Source organism: Papio anubis, chromosome X, assembly GCF_008728515.1.
Source record: "Papio anubis isolate 15944 chromosome X, Panubis1.0, whole genome shotgun sequence".
Classification (NCBI taxonomy): domain Eukaryota; kingdom Metazoa; phylum Chordata; class Mammalia; order Primates; family Cercopithecidae; genus Papio; species Papio anubis.
This window is the reverse complement of record NC_044996.1, coordinates 33,570,729-33,593,765: the sequence shown is the minus strand read 5'-3', so window position 1 is coordinate 33,593,765 and position 23,037 is coordinate 33,570,729. Positions and strand designations below refer to the sequence as shown.

Below are 23,037 nucleotides of genomic sequence, written 5' to 3'. Positions count from 1 at the left end.
GTATTTTATTTTTGGGGATATTAGAATTATTGACTAATTTTTTGTAATTTTTTTCAAACTTGTAAAAACTGTCAAGTATAGTTATTTTTAAAATTTGGGGCAATATTTTTTTGGGGGGGGAGTTGATAAACATGGCTGAATGTCTTTGTATGCCAAAAGAAAGCTAACTTCTATAAACATATGCTTCTCACATAACCACTCAGGCAAGTACTGAGTGCATCAAAGTCAGCCCATACCAAAAGGAACACAATATATATACATTTTTTTTTTTTTTTTTTTTTTTTTTTGAGATGGAGTCTCGCTCTTGTCCCCCAGGCTGCAGTGCAATGGCATGATTTTGGCTCACTGCAACCTCCACCTCCCAGGTTCAAGCAATTCTTCTGCCTCAGCCTCCTGAGTAGCTGGGATTATAGGTGCCTACCACCACGCCCAGCTAATTTTTCTATTTTTAGTAGAGACAGAGTTTCACCATGTTGGCCAGGCTGGTCTCGAATTTCTGACCTCAGGTGATCCACCAGCCTCAGCTTCCCAAAGTGCTGGGATTACAGGCGTGAGCCACCATGCCCAGCCAGAACACAATATTCTTAACAAATGAAAGGGAAATTGGCCGGGCGCGGTGGCTCAAGCCTGTAATCCCAGCACTTTGGGAGGCCGAGACGGGCGGATCACGAGGTCAGGAGATCGAGACCATCCTGGCTAACACGGTGAAACCCTGTCTCTACTAAAAAATACAAAAAACTAGCCGGGCGAGGTGGCGGCGCCTGTAGTCCCAGCTACTGGGGAGGCTGAGGCAGGAGAATGGCGGGAACCCGGGAGGCGGAGCTTGCAGTGAGCTGAGATCCGGCCACTGCACTCCAGCCTGGGCGCCAGAGCGAGACTCCGTCTCAAAAAAAAAAAAAAAACAAAAACAAAAACAAATGAAAGGGAAATTAGTGGTACATCATCAACAGACTCTATTTTCAGCAACTTTTCTATTACAGGTGTGCCCTGCTTTAAGAACATCCAATAACTGAGTTTGTTTAAATGCATCATAGAAAAATCTGAGCATTATGAATCAGATTTGATACACAAGCAACCTTTTAGCTTACTCCCCCAACAGCCCACCGCCCCCAGAAAACGGCCAAGGGGTCTAAATCTATATTTTGCTCCAGATCCAATGTTTTACTTTTGAAAAGGAAGATCCAGTGATTTAACTCACATAAGGCAATGGTCTGGGGCCTGCTAAAAGTCATGCTGTGGTTTCCATTGCATTTGAGACAACCAGACAAACAAATACAACTTTTAGAGGAAACTTCACGTTTTCTCTTATTCACATCTCAGTCAGGAGTGGGATCTTACACTTAGAATTGCTTAGACCTGTGCTGTCCTATATGACAGCCACTAGCCATATGTAGAGTATATTCACAATCCTGATCAATTTCCATCAGACCTCTATTCTTTCCAACTCTCTCCTCATCATGAGTGGGGTTAGGGTTATTGTTTTTGGTTACTGAATATATTATTTTTCTATGTAAAGCTAACAGACGTATATGGTGATCAAATCTGTAACCACAACCTCAGTAGTACTATTTTCTGTTATTGATTCAGATTTTATCTACAAGACTGGCTGCAAGTAAGTTCAGAGAGACAGCATATTATTTGAGACACCTAACATTTCATTAAAAAAAACTTCTGTATTGGCTGGGCGCAGCGGCTCATGTCTGTAATCCCAGCACTTTGGGAGGCTGAGGTGTGTGGATCACCTGAGGTCAGGAGTTCGATACCAGCCTGATCAACATGGAGAAACCCCGTGTCTACTAAAAATACAAAATTAGCTGGGCGTGGTGGCACATGCCTGTAATCCCAGCTACTCATGAGGCTAAGGCAGGGGAATAGCTTGAACCCGGGAGGCAGAGGTTGCAGTGAGCCGAGATCGCGCCATTGCACTCCAACCTGGGCAACAAGAGCAAAACTCCGTCTCAAAAACCCAAACAAACAAACAAACAAACAAAAAAACCACTCATGTATAAAGATACAATCAAGAGCATCAATTTAGTTTAAAAGGCAATGTTATCTTAGTACTCATTAGCAAAACAAATAATGTAATGCATTCTGACATGTTTATTATGATACTCTGATATACTAATGTAAGTGAAGATGATAAATGCAATAGAAAAATTTTAAATATACTGGTGTTGGGGGCAAGGTGACACATAAGCTGTGTCACACTCTGAGAGATACTGTTTATTACTATACTCACACTGAACATGATTTGATTGTAGTAACTGCATCTGAGACCACATATTAGGGGGCTTCATAAAGGGGTTTTGTTATTCTTCAAAACTAATAACACTTCATCTTAACCAAAACCCTTAATAAGAAAAATCAGAAATAAAGCAAAGTTTTACACACTACCCTGAGGATCAATAACTTCAAGCCGAAGGCCTTCTTAAGGAAATTTTCTTTCTGGTTTGCTAAAGCTGTGGGAGACCATTACCATCATGAGGCCCGTTACAGGAAATATTGATCTCTAAAATGTCATGCTCTAACACTCTATGGTGACTTACAGCATGTGCTGGCCGGATTATAGAACAAGTCAGCTCTAAGCATTTCACACATTTATCAGTACAGGAGCTATTGCATCTACCACTAGATTAAGTTTCTGAGTAGCCATTGAAATTTGGGAAAAGGTATGATAACGCAAAGTAGATAGGTTAGGACCTCCACACTGAAAACAGATATGGTACAGCCGTGAATATGGGAAAAATCCCTAAACTTGAACAAGGAAACAAAATCCAGAACAGGATGGGCACAGAGGCTTATGCCTGTAATCTCAGAACTTTGGGAGGCCAAGGTGGGTAGATCACCTGAGGTCAGGAGTTTGAGACCAGCCTGGCCAACATGGCGAAATCCCATCTCTACTAAAAATATAAAAAATCAGCCGGGCGTGGTGGTGGGCACCTGTAATCCCAGCTACTGGGAAGGCTAAGGTAGGAGAACTGCTTGAAACCAGGAGGCAGAGGTTGCAATGAGCCGAGATTGTGCCGTTGCACTCCAGTCTGGGCGACAGAGCAAGACTCTGTGTCAAAAAAACAAAACAAAAGAAAATACAGAACAGATTCAACTCAGGTAAGTGAAATTGCCAGATGGCCAAAACAAGTTCTTCAAATTTCCACAGAACTCACTGACCCAGCAGGAGCACATCTTTATCCAAATTGCAGCTGGGAGCTTGATTAACTGAGAAACAACACAATTAAATGACATGACATTCTTCATAGGCACCAATCCAATGTCAGTATCTGCATGCTGAAGTACAGACAGTTACACTGAAATTGCGTATGCTCTGAGGAATGACACTAAATTAGCTTCCAGGAAAATTACTCAATTTTGTAAGTAATTTTCAGTTTTTTTTCTTAGGGATATTTTTCAACTTTCACTTTAATTTTCTTCAGTTGCTTAGTTGTATATTTTGAGAAGGCAAATCCATTGGCACTTGGGGAGGCTTAGAACATAAATTAGTATTAGAAGTAAAGGGAACACACAGCTAAAAGTTTTACTTTAATCACAAATTCACAACTAGAGATATCATTTGCATATCTTAGAATGCTAAAGACCTGTTAAAATTTTTTTAACCAATCAGCAAAAATATGTGCCACAGATTTCTAATGTTCATAATTTAGAATTTATCACATAAATATAATATTAATATATACTTTATTTGCAAAATTATTATTCTTAAAACACTTCTTTCCAACACATTTACAATGTTCATGTGCTTTAAAGAAAAATACCACCCTCATTTAAAAATGTACTACTAACTTTAATGTGTGGTTATACCAGTGCCACCAAATTAGAAAAGAAAAAGAAACATACAGCTGTATTGGATATGTAGTTACTACTACAAATAATGACAACACATGTCTTATACAATGATCATATTATGCTTTTCTACCACTTCTCAGTCATTATCAGAACCATTTGGAGGTAAGAAAACCAATGCATCATTGAAAATATGCCCAAATGCCCTAAGACGGTATACCCCATACATCATCACATGCATCTGATTTGGAGTCAGTCCATTAAAAGTAACAGCCATATCTGAACAACAGCCTTCTACTACCTGGTTGGGGTGGTAAGTCATTGCCTCTTTAATAGAAAGCCCAACAGATTTGGTATTAAATACATCTTTTCCATCAGCATCTTCTGCATTTTCTGCAAACACTCCAGCATATTTCAGGCAAACTGCTAGCTGTTTATCTTCAGATATCTTCCAAATCATCCCCCCCTGTTCAGGACACTTTTCAGGGATATTGAGAAGGCTGTTAAGTCTTTTCATTGATTCTATACTTAAGACAATTCCTCCTTCCATACCCACATATTCAAGGTCTCCAGATTTTATAGTGTGGCCTAGATAGAAAGGCTGTGATGGATCCTTTTTTAACAAAAAATACTTTAGGTTTTCAATGATAGCAAACGTAGTGGGGCGTGCAAGGAAGAACCAGTTGTATTGGTCTCTATACTTATCAAAGGCATATTTGTAAGCTTTTCTCATCATTAACCACATGTCATTTGTGTCCATATTAATTGACTCAAACACTTTAACATTTTCAGAACTGAAGAACTCTGCTTTGTCACAGTGTTTGGTCCAAGTCTCCTTTACTGCAGCCCAAAGACTCACATCTTTGGGTTTTACAAGGATAATACAGTATACTCGAAAGCTCTTACTGAGCTCCATGCGCTCATCCTCTGAAATTTTCAAGATATCTTCTTTGTTAGGAGCTTGTAGGTGATGATGCTCATGGTGGTGCATTCTATTTCCATGACCAATCCTAATATGTCCTAGCATAGTGATCAAAGCACAGAAAATGCTTCCAAGCATCACACCCTTCAAAAAGGAGCTGCTTTCAGAAAGCATTTTTCCTATAAAGAAGAAAAAGACTCTTAAAATACTTAATAGAAAAGGATTAGTCTATAAATTTGATTTGGTATTCCTTATATACTTACGTTTTGCTCTTAATTTTTTTTTAAAGGTTCCCAAGCTTGAAATCAAGTTAGTTGCATATAGTACAAAAGACTCTCAAAATCTTTAGCTTCCAATGGAATCTGATTACTGTTTGGTATAAACTGGAACTTTGCAACAACTCCTCTATGGAGAATTTGTTTTGCACTTCATCTATGGGGATTTAATAAACCCTTGAAACCAGTGTTACAGAGGTTATCCATCCACCGCTCTCTTTAAAGAATTTCACATCACAAGCTTGCATTATTTAAATACCTCTAAAAACATAATGGATTTTTACACCAAAACCTTGGATTGAATAGATAAAACCACCTATAAATGGCAAATCACCAATGGTATTGTGCTGACATTTCTGTTCTCAACATAGTGCTTTCTTTAACCAATGGCTGCTGTCCTTAAGTGTTTTGAGTAAATCTAAACCAAGTTTCTTGAGAATAACATCATATAAGTTAATATTTACCCTTTTGTTCCTAAAACTAAATGGTTTCCAATACAGTATCCCAACTATTGATGTAATAGAAGCCTGTAATAAAAAGTTGCATTTTTTGGATGAAAAAGGAATATTGATAGACATATCTGGGGCCTATTAATAAACATTTTTATTTCCTCAAAACGAATTTTCTTCTTCTTTGGGGAAGTAAAAACGGAAAACTTTACACTTTTATTTCAATTAGAAATTAAGAGCTGGGTGCAGTGGCTCATGGCTGTTATCTCAGCACTTTGGGAGGCTGAGGTGGGTGGAACCCTTGAGCTCAGGAGTTCGAGACCAGCCTGGGCAACATGGTGAAACCCTCTCTCTACCCAAAATACAAAAAATTAGCCAGACGTGGTGGTGGGTGCCTGTAATCCCAGTTACTCAGGAAGCTGAGGCACAAGAATCTCTTGAACTTGGGAGGTGGAGGCTGCAGTGAGCTGTGATCTCACCATGACACTCTAGCCAGGGCATCAGAGTGAGACTCTGTCTCAGAAAAAATAAATAAATAAAAGAAATTAAAAGCTGATATTAAATACACTTGTTCAAAAAAATTGTATGTTAACCATTTATTCTAGTAAAGGCTGAATTTTCCAGTCTTCCCTCCATCTTCAGAAAAAAGCGATCTATTGAGCTACTTAGATTTCCCCGTTTTCTCTTATGGTTGAAAGGAGCCTTAGAAAGCTACCCAATGTCAGTCACTTCTCTCATTTTACAGAGAGAAAATGGAAGTCCACAGACGTTAAGTAACTGATTCAGTCACACAGTCAGACAGTGGTAGAAGTGGATTAGAAACCACATTTCTCGAATCAGTTTAATGTTTTTTTCCATTACAGAATAATTGCCATAGTGCTTCTACCATATTAGAGTTTGATAAATGGGTTACTGAATATCCTTGTTTTCATACAAATGGAAAAAAAGTGGGATCTGTTGACCATAACTGATGTTTTGCACCCAACAGCACCATATTGTTACAAGGAAACCACTCCTATGGTTTTCTTCTAGAGGAAATGGAATTTTGACTTTACCAGAAAGACAAGGTGTGGAATAGTTTGGCAGATGTAATTTCTGAGTGGTGGGTGGCGCAAGAGGCAGGAAGGCTTTCCTCTGTCACTCACAGAACTTGGTCAATAAACACAGTTCTAAGAAGAGAAGTGACAGAAAACAAGCGCTGCATAATATTAGAATTGTCGGCTGTGCACGGTGGCTCACGCCTGTAATCCCAACACTTTGGGAGGCCGAGGCGGGTGGATCACCTGAGGTCAGGAGTTCAAGACCAGCCTGGCTAATATGGTGAGACCCTGTCTCTACTAAAAATACAAAAATTAGCCGGGCATGGTGACATATGACTGTAATCCCAGCTACTCAGGAGGCTGAATCGCTTGAACCCGGGAGATGGAGGTTGCAGTAAGCCAAGATCGTGCCACAGCACTCCAGCCTGGGCGACAAGAGCGAGACTCTGTCTCAAAACAAACAAACAAACAAAAAATTTGTCAGGTGCACCCTAAAATTAATTTATATAGGATTTTTGTATTTCATGTCACGCAGTTTTCATTATTTCTGGCCAATACATAATTCACACAGTTTCTTTGCTCAATTATGTTATGTGTCAGAATTCTTCCTGATGGCGATCCTACTCCTGGCTGCAAAAATAGGGATCAAAACTCAGTAAGTCTACACATTTTAAACACAATAATTTGCAAAAATTATTCTAAGGAGATTTTTTTCCCCATCAGAGAGGCAAAAAATGTAACAGTAGGGATGCATATGATAGGATACTTTGTGCAGCAGGAAATTTAAAACTGCACACGAGCACAAATGAAACTGAAACTACCCCAATGGTTTTTAGAGGAACCTTTTTGGGTGAAGGTAGTTGAGGTGAAGTACGGAAAAGGAAGACGAAATAGGGAAGAAAAGTGAGAGGGAGGACATGGTAACCTAGAGATCCCTCTGAAGGACCAAGAGAGCGCCCCCAGGAAGAAGGCTCTCGGTCTCCTGTGCTGACAAGCCTCCCGCTGCACCTGCCCAAGCATCCCGTGTGGAGCATGCTGGGAGAGGGCTGGGGCCCAGGCCTCCCCCAAGAGACGGAGGGGAGTCAGGGTGCGCTCGGGGTGGGGGTCAAGGCCCCGCCACTCACCCGCGTCTAGAACGGCTTAGGGGCAGGAAAGCGCAGCCGCGCACGGGTTTCCTCTCACGTTGGCGCGCCACTCGGTTGCGCTCCTGGCCGGGATGTTCTAGCCGCAGGCGGTGTCCTCTCGTTGGTCTCGCTTAAGGTGGGGAGGGCCAGGAAACGGGCGCCGCGAAGGCGGGGCAAAGGAGCCCGCGGCTGGGCGGAGCCGTCCGTTTGCCCGCCCGCTCAGGCGTCGGAAGGGCCGGCGCGCACACTGCGTGCCCTTTCTCCCCGCCCCCTACCGAGTTCAGAGACGCGCTTTAGGCCTACGTGACCCGTACGCTCCCCTTTACCCAACGGGACGCCCAGAGAGGAGGCCGTGCGTACGACTCGCTGACACCTCCTACTTCACCTTCCTGGCCTGGAAATTGCGAGAGCGAGAGATTCTTGCTCCCAGTGTCGCTTGTTATCAGACCTCTTGATGGTTTCTCTGATGTACCCCTGCGTCCTTGAACCCTCATATTGCCCACTCCCCTAGTACTCCTGGGCTGAGACCAAAACGCAGGCCACTGAAATAGTCGTGCAATTATGGCATCAGGGGTTTCTTATGATTACTGGAATGAGATCTGAAGCCCCACTGCCTGGAATCCAATCCTGTCTTCACCACACCTTTTGATATTCTGGGAAAGTTACTTCACCTCGCTGTGCCTCAGTTCCCTCATTTGTAAAGTACAGAAAATGTCACAGTAGTGCCTATTTCATAGAAAATTAGATGAGATAGTGCATATGACTCCGTTAGCAAAATTTCAGGCCTAGAGTAAGCGTTTACTAAAAAGTACTGGCTGTTAGTATTCACCCCAGTATTTCTAGTACTTAACCACAGTGCCAGCACGCAGTGGTCAGTAAATATTAGTGGAATTAATGAATAGTAGAACTACAGCTGAGGAACCAGGCCTAAAAAGGATAAGGAAATTTCAAAAGGCCACACAGCAAGTTAATGGCAGAGGTGTGACTGGAATCCAGGTCTCTCTCTTTTTTTTTTGAGACGGAGTTTCGCTCTTGTTGCCCGGGTTGGAGTGCAATGGCGCGATCTTGGCTCAGTGCAACCTCTGCCTCCCAGGTTCAAGCGATTCTTCTACCTCAGCCTCCTTAGTAGCTGGGATTACAGGAGCCCGCCACCACTCCCGACTAATTTTTGTATTATTAGTAGAGACAGGGTTGGCCAGGCTGGTCTTGAATTCCTGACCTCAGGTGATCCACCCGCCTCGGCCTCCCAAAGTGCTGGGATTACAGGCGTGAGCCACTACACCTGGCCCTCAGGTCTTCTAATTAGGAGTGCAGAGCTCTCTTTCCACAAAATATTTGATGTGATGTGTCTTTTTTTTTTTTTTTTTTTTTTTTTTGAGACCGAGTTTCTTCGCTCTTTTTGCCCAGGCTGGAGTGCAATGGCGGGATCTCGGTTCACTGCAGCCTCCGTCTCCCGGTTTCAAGTGATTCTCCTGCCTCAGCCTCCCGAGTGGCTAGGATTACAGGCATGCGCCACTATGTCCGGTTAATTTTTTTTGTTTTTAGTAGAGACGGGGTTTCGCCATGTTGGCCAGGCTGGTCTCGAACTCCTGACCTCAGGTGTTCCACCTGCCTCGGCTTTCCACAGTGCTGGGATTACAGGTGTGAGCCACCGATCTGTCTTTTAAAATTCATTTTTGGCCAGGTGCAGTGGTTCACGCCTATAATCCCAACACTTTGGGAGGCCGAGACGGGTGGATCACCTGAGGTCAGGAGATCGAGACCAGCCTGGCCAACCCCGTCTGTACTAATAATACAAAAATTAGTTGGGCTTGGTGGCGCACGCTTGTAATCCCAGCTACTCCGGAGGCTGAGGCAGGAGACTTGCTTGAAACCGGGAGGCGGAGATCGCAGTGAGCTGAGATGGTGCCACTGCACTCCAGCCTGGGTGATAGAATGAGACTCCGTCATAAAAAAAAAAAAAAATTGACACAAGATGCTCTGAAACAGAATAAACCATGGGATTTTCAACATCAAAAGCGCTGTTAATGAGAAATTTTCTAAGAACCCAGTTCTTTGCTTGACAAATAACTTAAATATACTTAGCATTTTAAATAAAGTTAGTGAGATGATTGACTTATGATTTTTTTTTTAGAAAAGATCACCCTAATAGAGTCTCACTCTGTCACCCAGGCTGGAGTGCAGTGGTGTGATCTTGGCTCACTGCAGCCTCCATCTCCCAGGTTCAAGCAATTCTCCTGTCTCAGCCTCCCAAGCAGCTGGGACTACAGGCGCATGCCACCACACCTAGCTAATTTTTGTATTTTTAGTAGAAACAGGGTTTCACCACATTGGTCAGGCTGGTCTAGAACTCTCATCCTCAGGTGATCCACCCACCTCGGCCTCCCAAAGTTCTGAGATTACAGGCATGAGCCACCACGCCCAGCCGGTAATGGCATTTTTTTAAACAACATTCCATATCTCAGCCCTAATTTAAAAAATATGTGCAATTAGTATCTATTAAAATTAAGATGTTCATACTTTTTGGCCTAGCAAACCCATTCTAGTAATCTCTCCCACAGAAATAGGGGCAAATGCATTATTTTGTTGTTGTTGTTGTTTTGTTTTTGTTTAGAGACAGGGTCTTACTCTGACACCCAGGCTGGAGTGTAGTGGTGTAATCATGGCTCACTACAGCCTCCAATTCCTAGGCAGGTAAACCGCATGTCTTGGGGGTTTGGCATGCAAATTATTTTGTCACCCAGGTAATAAGCATAGTTCCCAGTAGTCAGTTTTTAAATCTTCTCCTTCTCCCACCCTCCACCCTCAAGTAATCTCTGGTGTCTGTTGTTCCCCTTTTTGTGTCACATGTTCTCGTTTAACTCTCACTTATAAATGAGAATATGCGGCCAGGTGTGGTGTCTCACGCCTGTAATCCCTGCACTTTGAGAGGTCAAAGCAGGCGGATCACCTGAGGTCAAGAGTTCGAAACCAGCCTGACCAACATGGTGATACCCCGTCTCTACTAAAAATATAAAATTAGCCGGGCATGGTGGCACATGCCTGTAATCACAGCTACTCAGGAGGCTGAAGCAGGAGAACTGCTTGAACCTGGGAGGCAGAGGTTGCAGTGAGCCAAGATTACACTGTTGCATTCCAGTCTGGGCAACAAGAGCGAAACTCTGTCTCAAAAAAAAAAAAAAATAAATAAATAAATAAAAATAAAAATAAAAAAAGAAAAGGCACGGCACGGTGGCTCACGCCTGTAATCCCAGCACTTTGGGAGGCCAAGACGGGGGTTTGCTTGAGGTCAGGAGTTTGAGACCAACCTGGCCAACATGGTGAAACCCCATCTCTACTGAAGATACAAAAAATTAGCTGGGCATGGTGGTGCACAGCTGTAGTCCCAGCTACTCGGGAGGCTGAGGCAGGAGAATTGCTTGAGCCTGGGAGACAGAGGTTGCAGTAAGCCGAGATCGCACCACTGCACTCCAGCCTGAGTGACGCAGCGAGACTCTGTCTCAAAAAATAAAAAAGAGAACATGTGGTATTTTTTATTCTCTGTTCCTATGTTAGTTTGCTTATAAGAATGACTTCACCTCCATCCATGTTGCTGCAAAGGACATAGTCTCATTCTTTTTTATGGCTGTGTAGTATTCCATGGTATATACGTGCCATTTTTTTTTCAGCCAGTCTACCATTGATGGGCATTTAGGTTGATACTATGTTTTTGGTGTTGTGAATAGTGCTGCAATAAACATATGCATGCATATGTCTTTATGGTAGAATGAATTATATTCCTTTGGGTATATTCTCAATAATGGGATGGCTACGTCAAATGGTAATTCTGTTTTAAGCGCTTTGTGGAATCACCACACTGCTTTCCACAATTGCTCAACTAATTTGCATTTTCACCAGAAGCGTATAAATGTTACCTTTTCTCCACAACCTTACCAGCATCCGTTATTTTTGACTTTTTAATAATAGTCATTCTGACTGGCACAAGATGGTATCCCATTGTGGTTGTGATGTACATTTCTGTAAAGATTAGTGATGAGCATTTTTTCATGTATTTGTTGGCCACACGTATGTCTTCTTTTGAGAAGTGCCTGTTCATGTCTGTATTAGTCTGTTTTCACACTGCTATAAAGATACTACCTGAGACTGGGTAATTTATAAAGGAAAGAGGTTTAATTGACTCACACTCCTTTTATTTATTTATGTATTTATTTATGTATTTATGTATTTATGTATTTATTTATTTAAGACAGTCTCACTCTGTTGCCCAGGCTGCAGTGCAGTGGCACAATCTCGGCTCACTGCAACATCTGCCTGCCAGGTTCAAGCAATTCTCCCACCTCAGCCTCCTGAGTAGCTTGGACTACAGGCACATGCCACCACACCCAGTTAAGTTTTGTATTTTTAGTAGAGACGGGGTTTCACCATGTTGACCCGGATGGTCTCGAACCCCTGACCTCAGGTGATCCACCCACCTTGGCCTCCCAAAGTGCTGGGGTTACAGGCTTGAACCACCGCTCCTGGACTGACTCACAGTTCTGCATGGCTAGAGAAGCCTCAGGAAACATACAATCATAGTGGAAGGTGAAGGGGAAGCAAGGCATGTCTCCTCATGGTGGCAGGAGAGAGAGAGAGAGAGAGAGAGAGAGGGGAAGAGTGAGGAAGTGCTACATTTAAAACAATCAGCTCTAGTGAGAACTCCCTCACTATCATGAGAACAGCATGGGGGAAACCATCCTCATGATCCATTCACCTTTCACCAGGTCTCTCCGTGGACATGTGGGGATTACAATTCAAGATGAGATTTGGGTGGAGACACAAAGCCAAACCATATCACTGTCCTTTGCCCACTTTTTAATGGTGTCGGTTTTTGCTTGTACATTCATTTAAGTTCCTTATAGATTCTGGATATTAGACCTTTGTTGGATACATAGTTTGCAAATATTTTCTCCCATTTTGTAGGTTGTCTGTTTACTCTGTTGAGAGTTTCTTTTGCTGTGCAGAAGCTCTTTGGATAATTAGGTCCTATTTGTCAATTTTTGTTTTTGTCGCAATTGCTTTTGGCATCTTTGTCATGAAATCTTTGCCAGGGTCTATGCCATTTAGTATTTTCTAGGTTATCTTTCAGGTTTTTATAGTTTTAGGTTTTACATTTAAGTCTTTAATTCATCTTGAGTTTAATTATTTTTCTTTTTATTTTATTTTATTTTTTTTGAGACGGAGCCTCGCTCTGTCGCCCAGGCTGGAGTGCAGTGGTGCAATCTCAGCTCACTGCAACCTCCGCCTCCCAGGGTCAAGCGATTCTCCTGCCTCAGCCTCCTGAGTAGCTGGAATTACAGGCATGCGCTAGCATGCCCGGCTGATTTTTGTATTTTTAGTAGAGACGGGGTTTCACCATGTTGGTCAGGCTGGTCTCAGACTCCTGACATTGTGATCTGCCTGCCTCGGTTTCCCAAAGTGCTGGGATTACATTGAGTTGATTTTTGTGTATGGTGTAATGAAGAGGAACATACTTCAAAATAATAAGAGCCATATATGACAGCCCCACAGCCACCATCATACTGAATGGGCAGAAGCTGAAAGCATTCCCCCTTGAAAACTGGCACAAGACAAGGATGCCTTCTCTCATCGCTCCTATTCAACATAGTATTGGAAGTTCTGGGCAGGACAATCGGGCAAGAGAAAGAAATAAATGACATCCAAATAGGAAGAGAGGAAGTCAAACCGTCCCTGTTTGTGGATGATATGATTCTACATCTAGAAAACCCCATAGTCTCTGCCCAAAAGCTCCTTGATCTGATAACTTCAGCAGTTTCAGGATACAAAATCAATGTACAAAAATCAGTAGTATTCCTATATACCAACAACATCCAATTGAGAGCCAAATCAGGAACACAACCTCATTCACAATAGCCACGAAAGAATGAAATACCTAGGAATACAGCTAACCAGGGAGGTGAAAGAACTCTACAAAGAGAACTACAAAACACTGCTTAAAGACACCAGAGATGACACAAACAAATGGAAAAACATTCCACGCTCATAGATAGGAAGAATCAATATTGTTAAAATGGCCATACTGCCCAAAGAAATTTACAGATTCAATGTCATTCCTAACAAACTACCAATGACATTCTTCAGATAATTAGAAAAAACAATTTAAAAATTCATATGGAACCAAAAGACAGCCTGAATAGCCAAGGCAACCCTAAGCAAAAGAACAAAGCTAAGGGCACCAAGCTACCTGACTTCAAATGATACTACAGGACTACAGTGACCAAAACAGCATGGTACCGGTACAAAAACAGGCACGTAGACAAACGGAACAGAATAGAGAGCTCAGAAATAAGGCTTCACACCTACAACCATCTGACCTTTGGCAAAGTTAAAACAAAAAAAACAAAAAGCAAAAAACAAAACAAACAAACAAACAAAAACAAGCAATGGGGAAAGGACTCCCTATTCAACAAATGGTGCTGGGATAACTGGCTAGCCATATGCAGAAAATTGAAACTGGATATTCTTATTTGTAATAGCAAAAGTAGGAAATAGCCATTAATAAGGGAATGTTTGAATTTATTATGGTACATCCATATAATAGAATATTAAGCATAAAATAGCTTATTTCACTAACCTGCACTAAACACTTCCTTTTTTTTTTTTGGGAGTTTTGAGACGGAGTCTCGCGCTGTTGCCCGGGCTGGAGTGCAGTGGCCGGATCTCAGCTCACTGCAAGCTCCGCCTCCCGGGTTTGCGCCATTCTCCTGCCTCAGCCTCCCGAGTAGCTGGGACTACAGGCGCCCGCCACCTCGCCCAGCTAGTTTTTTTAAACACTTCCTTAAACACAGTAAGCCACACCTTGTGTGGGAGAGTTGCTTTGAATTTGGTTGCCTTCATGTACACAGCAGGCAAGGCAAGAATGCATTAAAAACTGACAACACTGCATTTTGGGTAAGGCTCTTCTATCAAGTGCATGCATTATTCAGCATGAGAGGTCATTAACTTCCAGTAATTAGTGATTCACTTGCAAGTGAGCACTCAAATCTGCCCAAAGGCCTTTGGGAAATTAAGACAGCTTTCCACAAGAGTTCACTGGAATAAAAAATATTAAAGGACATCTACAGTGAATTTTCTGCATAACATCTTTTTGAAGGGTTAAAAATATTTTCTGTGATTACCTTAATAAAGTATCTATAATATATGTACCTCTTCTGCCCAGAGTTTCTCAACTGTTCATGTTCAATAAACAAACTCTCTTGTCTGAACAAATGTATTATTGTTTCCATTTGTGTGTAGTATAATCTTTAAATGGATCTCATTTGTGTGCTCAGGCATATTCATGCTTGTAATTTCATTTCAAAAAAATTTTTTTTTATTTGGTGGCCATCTGAGAGTTTTTTTTTTTATTCTTGAGTCAGAGTCTCACTCTGTTGCCCAGGCTGGAGTGCAGTGGCACCATCTCAGCTCACTGCAACCTCTGCCTCCTGGGTTCAAGTGATTCTCGAATCTCAGCCTCCCAAGTAGCTGGGATTACAGGTGCACCACCATGCCTGGCTAATTTTTTTGTATTTTTAGTAGAGACAGGGTTTCACCATGTTGGCCAGGCTGGTCTTGAACTTCTGACCTCAAGTGATCCACCCTCTTTGGCCTCCCAAAGTGCTAGGATTACAGGCGTGAGCCACAGCGCCCAACCAGAGCTTTCTTTTTTAAATTAACAAACCCATTTACCCTCCAGTAAACATATATTAAGTGTTTGCAATACATCCAGCATTGTGTTAAAGATTATTTAAACTTTTTTATTATGGGTAATTTCAAACATAATTTATTATGGGTAATTTCTACAAAAGTAGAAAAAAAAACTATAATGAAATCGCTTTTTATGTAGATTTAACATCATCAACTCGAAGCCAGTCTAGTTATACCTGTACCCGTATTTCATTCCTTTCTAGATTATTCAAAAGTGTCTCCTGAACGTTATATAATTTTATATAATTTCATCCATAAACATTTCTCCATGTCTCTATAAGACATAAGGAATTCTTAAGAAAAACCCACAATACCACTAGAACAACTAAAAAATTCCTCAATATAATCAAACATTCAGTCTGTGTTCAAATTACCAATATCACAAATGTGATTTTTTAACAGTCTGAATCAGAATCCAAATAGTCTTCACATTTTGATTGTTTTTGTGTCTCTTAGTTCTCTGTTGTCTATAAGTTTCTTCTCTCTCTTTCTCCCCTTGATATGTATTTATTGAAGAAATCTGGTTGTTTGTCTTTTTTGTTTGTTTTAGAGCCAGGGTTTCACTCTGTCACCCAGTCAGGAGTGCAGTGGTGTAAACATAGCTCACTGTAGCTTCAAACTCCTGGGCTCAAGTGATTCTCCTGCCTCAGCCTCCCAAGTAGCTGGGACTACAGGCTTGTGCCACTAAACCCAGATGTTTTTTAAAATTTTTTGTAGAAATGCACTTTGTTGCCCAGAGTGGTCTTGAACTCCTGGCTTGAAGTGATCGTCCTGCCCCGGCATCCCAAAGTGCTGGGATTACAGTCATGAACCACTGCACCCAGCCTTGTTTTCTTGTACCTTTACCTAGTCTAGTGTTGATTGCCTCGTCCTGGTTCCTTTAATATATTTCTCTGTCTTTTGTGTTCCTCATAAACAGGTAGTTGGATCTTAAGTAGGGCTGGGCCTGGTGTGATGGTGGCTCACGCCTGTAATCCCAACACTTTGGGAACCTGAGGTGGGAGGATTGCCTGAGCCCAGGAGATGGAGGCTGCAGTGAGCTAACTTCAGCCTATGATCGCGCCACCGCACTCCATTCTGGCGACAGAGTGAGACCCCGTTTGAAAAAAACAAAAAGAAAAAGAAAAGTAAAGTGTGGTTGCCAGATTTAGCAAAGATAAATGCAGGACTCTTAGTTAAATTTAATTTCAGATAAACAATGAATGGTTTTGTAGTATAAGCATGTCCCAAATATAATGTATGGGACATACTAAATATTGCTTGGGATGTGCATACATATATATATATATATATATATATATATATATATATATATATATAAAATATGTGAACTATATAATATATAAATAAATAAACTCTCCTCTCTCTCTCTCTCTCTCTATATATATATATATATGTTTATTTGAAATTCAATTTTCACTGGGCATCCTGAATTTTATCTGGCAACACTAAGCTTAATCTCAAGGCTATGCTAGATTCAGGATCAATATTTTTTTTGATACAGGGTCTCACTTTGCTGCCCATGCTGGAGTACAGTGGCACAGTCATGGCTCACTGCAGCCTCAAATTGCTGGGCTCAAGCAGTCCTCCTGCCTCAGCCTTCTGAGTGGCCGTAACTACAAGTATGTGCCAAGACACTCACCTATTTTTTTAGTTTTATTTTTTGTAGAGACGAAGTCTCCCTTGTCTCACTATATTGCCCAGGCTGGTCTCGAACTCCTGGGCTCAAGGGATTCTCCTGCCTCAGCATCCCAGAGTGCTGGGATTACAGGCATGAGCCACCAAACTTGCCCAGGCTTTTTTTTTTTTTTTTTTTTTTTTTTTTTGAGATGGAGTCTTGCTCTGTCTCCCAGGTTGGAGTGCAGTGGCATGATCTTGGCTCACTGCAACCTCCACCTCCCAGGTTCAAGTGATGATTCTCCTGCCTCAGCCTCCTGAGTAGCTGGGATTACAGGTGCCCACCATCATGCTGGGCTAATTTTTGTATTTCTAGTAGAGATGGGGTTTCACCATGTTGGCCAGGCTGCTCTCGATCTCCTGACCTCGTGGTCCGCCTGCCTCGGCCTCCCAAAGTGCTGGGATTACTGGCGTCAGCCACCGCGCATAGTCATTTTTTAAAAGGCAAAACTGCTTCATAGCGGGTGGTGTGTGTTTCACTCAGGAGATACATAATGTCTCGTTGTCTCTCTTTGTGATGATAGCTGCCTTTGATGCTCAATATCTAAACTGGTAATTCACTAGGGTTGCAATATGGTGATCTAATTTTCCAAGGCATATTTTAAAGAGGAAGCTTAGGGTTGTGATTAAGAGGTCCTGCTCTGAGATGGGAAAGACTTGGTTTTGATATTTGGTCCTACCACTTCCTAGCTGTGTGACCTGGGACAAATCAGTTTGCTTCTCTCAACCGTAGCTTCCTCATCTGTAAAACAATAATAGTACCTATCTCATAAAGTTTTCGTGAGGATTAAATAAGGTAAGGTATGTAGGGGGTTTAAAACAGTGCCTAGCACACGGTAGATGCTCAATAAAAACCAGCTGTATCTCATGAGATTTTTGAAGAATTACGGCCTTTCAGATTCAGAATTTTCCAATATTCAAATCCTCCATTCAACAGTTAAATTACATTTTCACATTGTTCATAAACATAATAATAAAGGTCTACGAATGAACAGTCTCTCATATTTGTCCAGTGCTTTATAGCCAACAAGGGCCTTCTTCACATGCATTCTTACTTGATCCTCATAGCTGCATTTTAACCAGAAAGACTGGTTTTGTTCATTTTTTACATCTGAAGAATCTTGGCCTTAGGGAGGCAATTTGCTACACATAACACATCCAGAAAGTCACACAATAGAGCAAGGAGTAAGTCCTAGCCCAAGGCTCTTTTGATGGAAATCAGGTCTTCCCTCCTGCAAAGATTTCATTTCTTGGTTTCAGTTACAACACCACTGTCTTGTTTTCAACTTTTCTTTTCTTCCTCAATCATTTACTTGTTTGTTTATAGTTGTTTTTTGGTAGAGACACTACGTTGTCCAAGCTGGTCTCAAACTCCTGGCCTCAAGCCATCCTCCCACCATGTCCCAAAGTGCTGGAATTAACCGGCGTGAGCCACTGCACCCAATCCAACCTTTCAACTTCTCTTTTCTTTCAAACTATTCCCTCCTCATCCCCATTCTTGGTGTCTCTTTCTCTTCTTCCCAAATATAGTCATTCTGAATTTCTCTCCTTAGGTCATTTTTATTGCTATATTCTCCCCCTATGATATCTACTCAATAGCTTCATCTAGTCAAATAGCTTCAACTACTCCCTCTGGGAGGATGATTTCCAAATCTGTATTTCTGGCCTCTATGTCTTCCTTGAGTTTTGGACCTGAAATTTCAATTGCCTGCTTGATATCTCCATATGACTGTTTCAGATAGAATCCAGCATTTAATGAATCTGCTTATTTGGATCCTGATTTCAAACAATCAACTATAAACAAACAAGTAAATGATTGAGAACATTTAAATGCTTAATGGATATTTGACGACATTACAGGCTTAATGTTAATTTTTAGGCGGCCAGGCATGGAGGCTCAAGCCTGTAATCTCAGCATTTTGGGAGGCCATGGCAGGAGGATTGCTTGAGCCTAGGAGTTTGAGGCCAGCCTGGGCAACATGGCAAGACTCTGTCTCTGCAGAAAATTTAAAAAATTAGCATGCACCTGAGGTCCCAGCTAATCGATAGGCTGAGGCGAGAGGATCACTTGAGCTTAGGAGGTTGGGGCTTCAGTGAGCTGTGTTTTTGCCACTGCACTCCAGCCTGGGCATCAGAGTGAGACCCTTCCTCAAAAAAATTTTTTAGTTGAGATAATTGTATGTAATTGTAATTAGAAATATATAGTGAATCTTGGATTATATCATATGATGTCTGGGATTTACTTCAAAATAATTTAATTCAGAAAACAGTATGGAGGTTCTTCAAAAAATTAAAAGTAGAGTTACTATATGATCTAGCAATCCCACTACTGGGTATTTATCCAAGAAAAATCAAATTAGTATGTTGAGGAGATATTTGACATCCATGTCCATTTCAGCACTATTCATAATAGCCAAGATATGGAACCCATCTAAGTGTCCAACAATGAATGAATGGGTCAGGTGCAGTATGTATACACAATGGAACACTATTCAGCCACCAAAAAGAAGGTAATTCTGTAATTTGTGACAGTATGGATGAATCTGGAGGACATTATGTTAAGTGAAATAATCCAGGCACAGGAAGACAAATGGATCCCTTAGAAGTAGAGTAGAATAGTGGTTGCCAGTGGCTGGGGGGATTAACAGGAAGAAGGGTTGGGGGGAGGTTGGTCAAAGGATACATATTTGCAGTTAGATAGGAGGAATAAGTTCAAGAGATCTCTGATACAGCAAGGTGACTATAGTTAATAAGGATATATTGTATCCTTGAAAAATGTAAAGAGAGTTGATGTTATGTGCTTTCACTGCAAAAAAATGATTAACTATGTGAGATTCTGTAGTTGTTAATTAGCTGAATTTAACCATTCTACAATGTTTATATACTTCAAAAACATCATGTTGTACACGATAAATATAAACAACTTTACATGTAAATTTAAAAAATAAATACATTCGAGGCCAGGCGCTGTGGCTCACTCCTGTAATCTCAGCACTTTGGGAGGCTGAGGCCAGTGGATCACGAGGTCAGGAGTTCGAGACCAGCCTGGCCAGCATGGTGGAACCCTGTCTCTACTAAAAATACAAAAAATTAGCCATGTGTGACTGGGCACAGTGGCTCACCCCTGTAATCCCAGCACTTCGGGAGGCCAACGTGGGCGAATCACAAGGTCAGGAGATCAAGACCATCCTGGCTAACTTGGTGAAACCCTGTTTCTACTAAAAATACAAAAAATTAGCCGGGCATGGCGGTGTGCACCTGTGGTCCCAGCTACTCGGGAGGCTGAGGCAGGAGAATGGCATGAACCTGGGAGGTGGAGCCTGTAGTGAGCCGAGATCACGCCACTGCACTCCAGCCTGGGCGACAGAGCAAGACTCTGTCTCAAAAAAAAAAAAATAGCCAGATGTGGTGGCGTGCACTTGTAATCCCAGCAACTCGGGAGGTTGAGGCAGGAGAATCGCTTGAACCCAGAAGGCAGAGGTTGCGGTGAGCCGAGGTTGCACCACTGCACTCCAGCTTGAGTAAAAGAGCCAGACTCCATCTCAAAAAACAAACAAACAAAACTCAAAAAAACATACATTTGAAAAAATAAAAAAAGTTCCAAGTTCAATTCAGGAAGGGGAGGAATGGGTAAGATTGATGAAACAAAATTGACCATGAGGTGATAATTGTTGAGCTAGGTAATGGGTATATAGGGCTTCAATATCTATTCTCTCTATTTTTCTCTCTGTTTGAAAACTTGCATAATAAAGATTTAAAAATATTAAATAGATCCAAAATCAAATTGATCAACCTCACCTACATCCATCTCCTGACAATTGTTTTCCTATTAATGTCCTCTTATCTTCCCAGTTACTTATTGTGAACATGCAAAGTTCTCTTGGTTTTCTCCTTCTCCCTAACCTCTAGGTCCAGTCAGTTGCTGTCAGGTCAATTCTCCCTTCACAGTGAATCTTGCATCCATTTTTTTCTTTTCAAACTGCCACCACTTTATTAAGTCCTTCATCACTTCTTGCCTGAAATAGTGTAATAGCATACATACATTCCTCCCCATTTCCAGTCCCTCCTTACTTTATGCATATCAAACATCTAGCATAGTGCTTGGTACTTAGTTATTTTATTTTATTTTATTTTTTTGGAGTGCAGTGGTACCATCTCAGGTCACTGGAACCTCCACTTCCCGGGCTCAAGCGATTCTCGTGCCTCAGCCTCCCGAGTAGCTGGGACTACAGGCATGCACCACCACACCCGGCTAATTTTTTGTATTTTAGTAGAGATGGGGTTTCACCATGCTGCCCAGCCTGGTCTCGAACTTCCGAGCTCAGGCGATCTGCCCACCTCTGCCTCCCAAAGTGCTGGGATTACAGGTGTGAGCCACCGCGCCTGTTCAATACTTAGTTCTTTCTCCTCAACCATGAATTCATCTTTCTCACTAGTGCCTGCTTAACCCTCTGATTGCATCTTCTGTCTTCCCTGGGAGACGTGCGTAGGCACTAGGTATGCTTTCATTTTTATTTTATTTATTTATTTGTTTATTTATTTATTTATTGAGACACAGTCTCAGTCTGTCACCCAGGCTGGAGTGCAATGGCACAATCTTGGCTCAGTGCAACCTCCGCCTCCTGGGTTCAAGCAAGTCTCCTGCCTCAGCCTCCCAAGTAGCTGGGATTACAGGCGTGACCCACCACTCCTGGCTAATTTTTATATTTTTAGTAGAGACAGGGTTTTGTTATCTTGGCCAGGCTGGTCTCGAACTCTTTAGCTCAGATGATCCACTCACCTCAGCCTTCCCTGAGAGAGACTGCCCTTCACTTCCTTTCAGCATTGCTTTGCTCTCTGTCCTTGTTGGATCCTCAGTAGGCTTCACTGCTGCCTTCATTCCACCCCAACTGCTATGCTTTGTGGAGGAAATGTGTGTGTTTGAATAAAGACTGACTTCTCAGTTCCAAAGTTAGATGTGAGAGCAGTATTTTTTTCTAGCTCTGGATGAATGGGCCTTTACATTTTGAGAAAATAGTCATACTAAATGTGAGTAAAAGAGAAGCAAGTTTTAAATCTCCCTCTTGTCCCCCCACTCGGTTGGGAAGAAAAGGGAAGATCTTTAGTTCAGAGGGATCAGCTTCTAGATCCAGGCAGGATAGAGTAAATACTAATGTTGAAGAAGGAAATGGGTGGATGTTATTCCAGTAAACTGGGGGCTTCTTGAGGAAATACTTCTTGCCTAGTTCTGGTCAAGTGATGAACAGCAAGAGCTGCCACCAGTGGGTCTCATAGAATCAACATCAGCAGTGTAGATTGGGTGAAGGTGCTGTAGCCCAGGGATGCCTCAGGGAAATGGCTATAGAACCCTTGTCTTTTGAGGTCTGTCTGGTGTAGTTCTGTTTGTTATGGACAGCAGCCAAGCCGTCAGGGATTGGGCTGACCATGCACAAAGAACCGTCCTATCCTTTAAAAAGAAAATGCCATAAGTCAATCACATTCTACCATTTTAAGCATAACACTTGTAACTAAATCAAACTGCTGTATTATAATCAAAATGCATCCTCCTGTTTTATATTTAAGGCCCACAGGCTTCAACTAATTTAGGGGACCATCTGGTAGGAGAGAGAGAAAGTCTCATTACAAAGTGGTATTTGTTTTCAGGCTCAGATCTCAAAAGGGATTGTCCTGAAGACCCCAACCAATTCCCTGTGTGAGGGTCTAGCGCTCCTGACCCTACCACTTAGGTAGAAAGAACATGACTTTGGAGTCAGATAAGATTCAATTCTTTCCTTCAACTTTCCCAAGCTGGGTGCTTTGAGCCACAGGACTCCTGAGGTTTGAGTTTTCTCAGTTTCCTCATATGTAATATGGGAATTAGATTATACCTGAAGTTGTTTGGAAGATTAGAGGAGACATAGGCTCCCAGAGGGACCCTAGAGCTATTGGCCCCCTTCCCAATATCTGTAACTTAATCCTCCTTCATTGTATGCACTCTGAGTCTTGCTATTCTAGCCTTCTTTGCCTAAC

General features: G+C 41.9%; 1 protein-coding gene across 1 annotated transcript; it reads right to left on the bottom strand.

Moving 5' to 3' along the window:
* Positions 1–3,524: 3,524 nt before the first annotated feature.
* On the bottom strand, positions 3,525–7,822 carry C1GALT1C1 (C1GALT1 specific chaperone 1). The gene is made up of 2 exons (XM_003918225.3): positions 7,609–7,822; positions 3,525–4,899 (listed from the first exon to the last, which is right to left on the bottom strand). The coding sequence occupies exon 2, from the start codon at positions 4,892–4,894 to the stop codon at positions 3,938–3,940; it is 957 nt and encodes a 318-aa protein (XP_003918274.1). The 5' UTR covers positions 4,895–4,899; positions 7,609–7,822; the 3' UTR covers positions 3,525–3,937.
* Positions 7,823–23,037: the final 15,215 nt, after the last annotated feature.

Excerpts from the sequence above, each read along its gene's own strand:
- C1GALT1C1 (XM_003918225.3), bottom strand. The coding sequence starts at position 4,894 with ATGCTTTCTGAAAGCAGCTCCTTTTTGAAGGGTGTGATGCTTGGAAGC.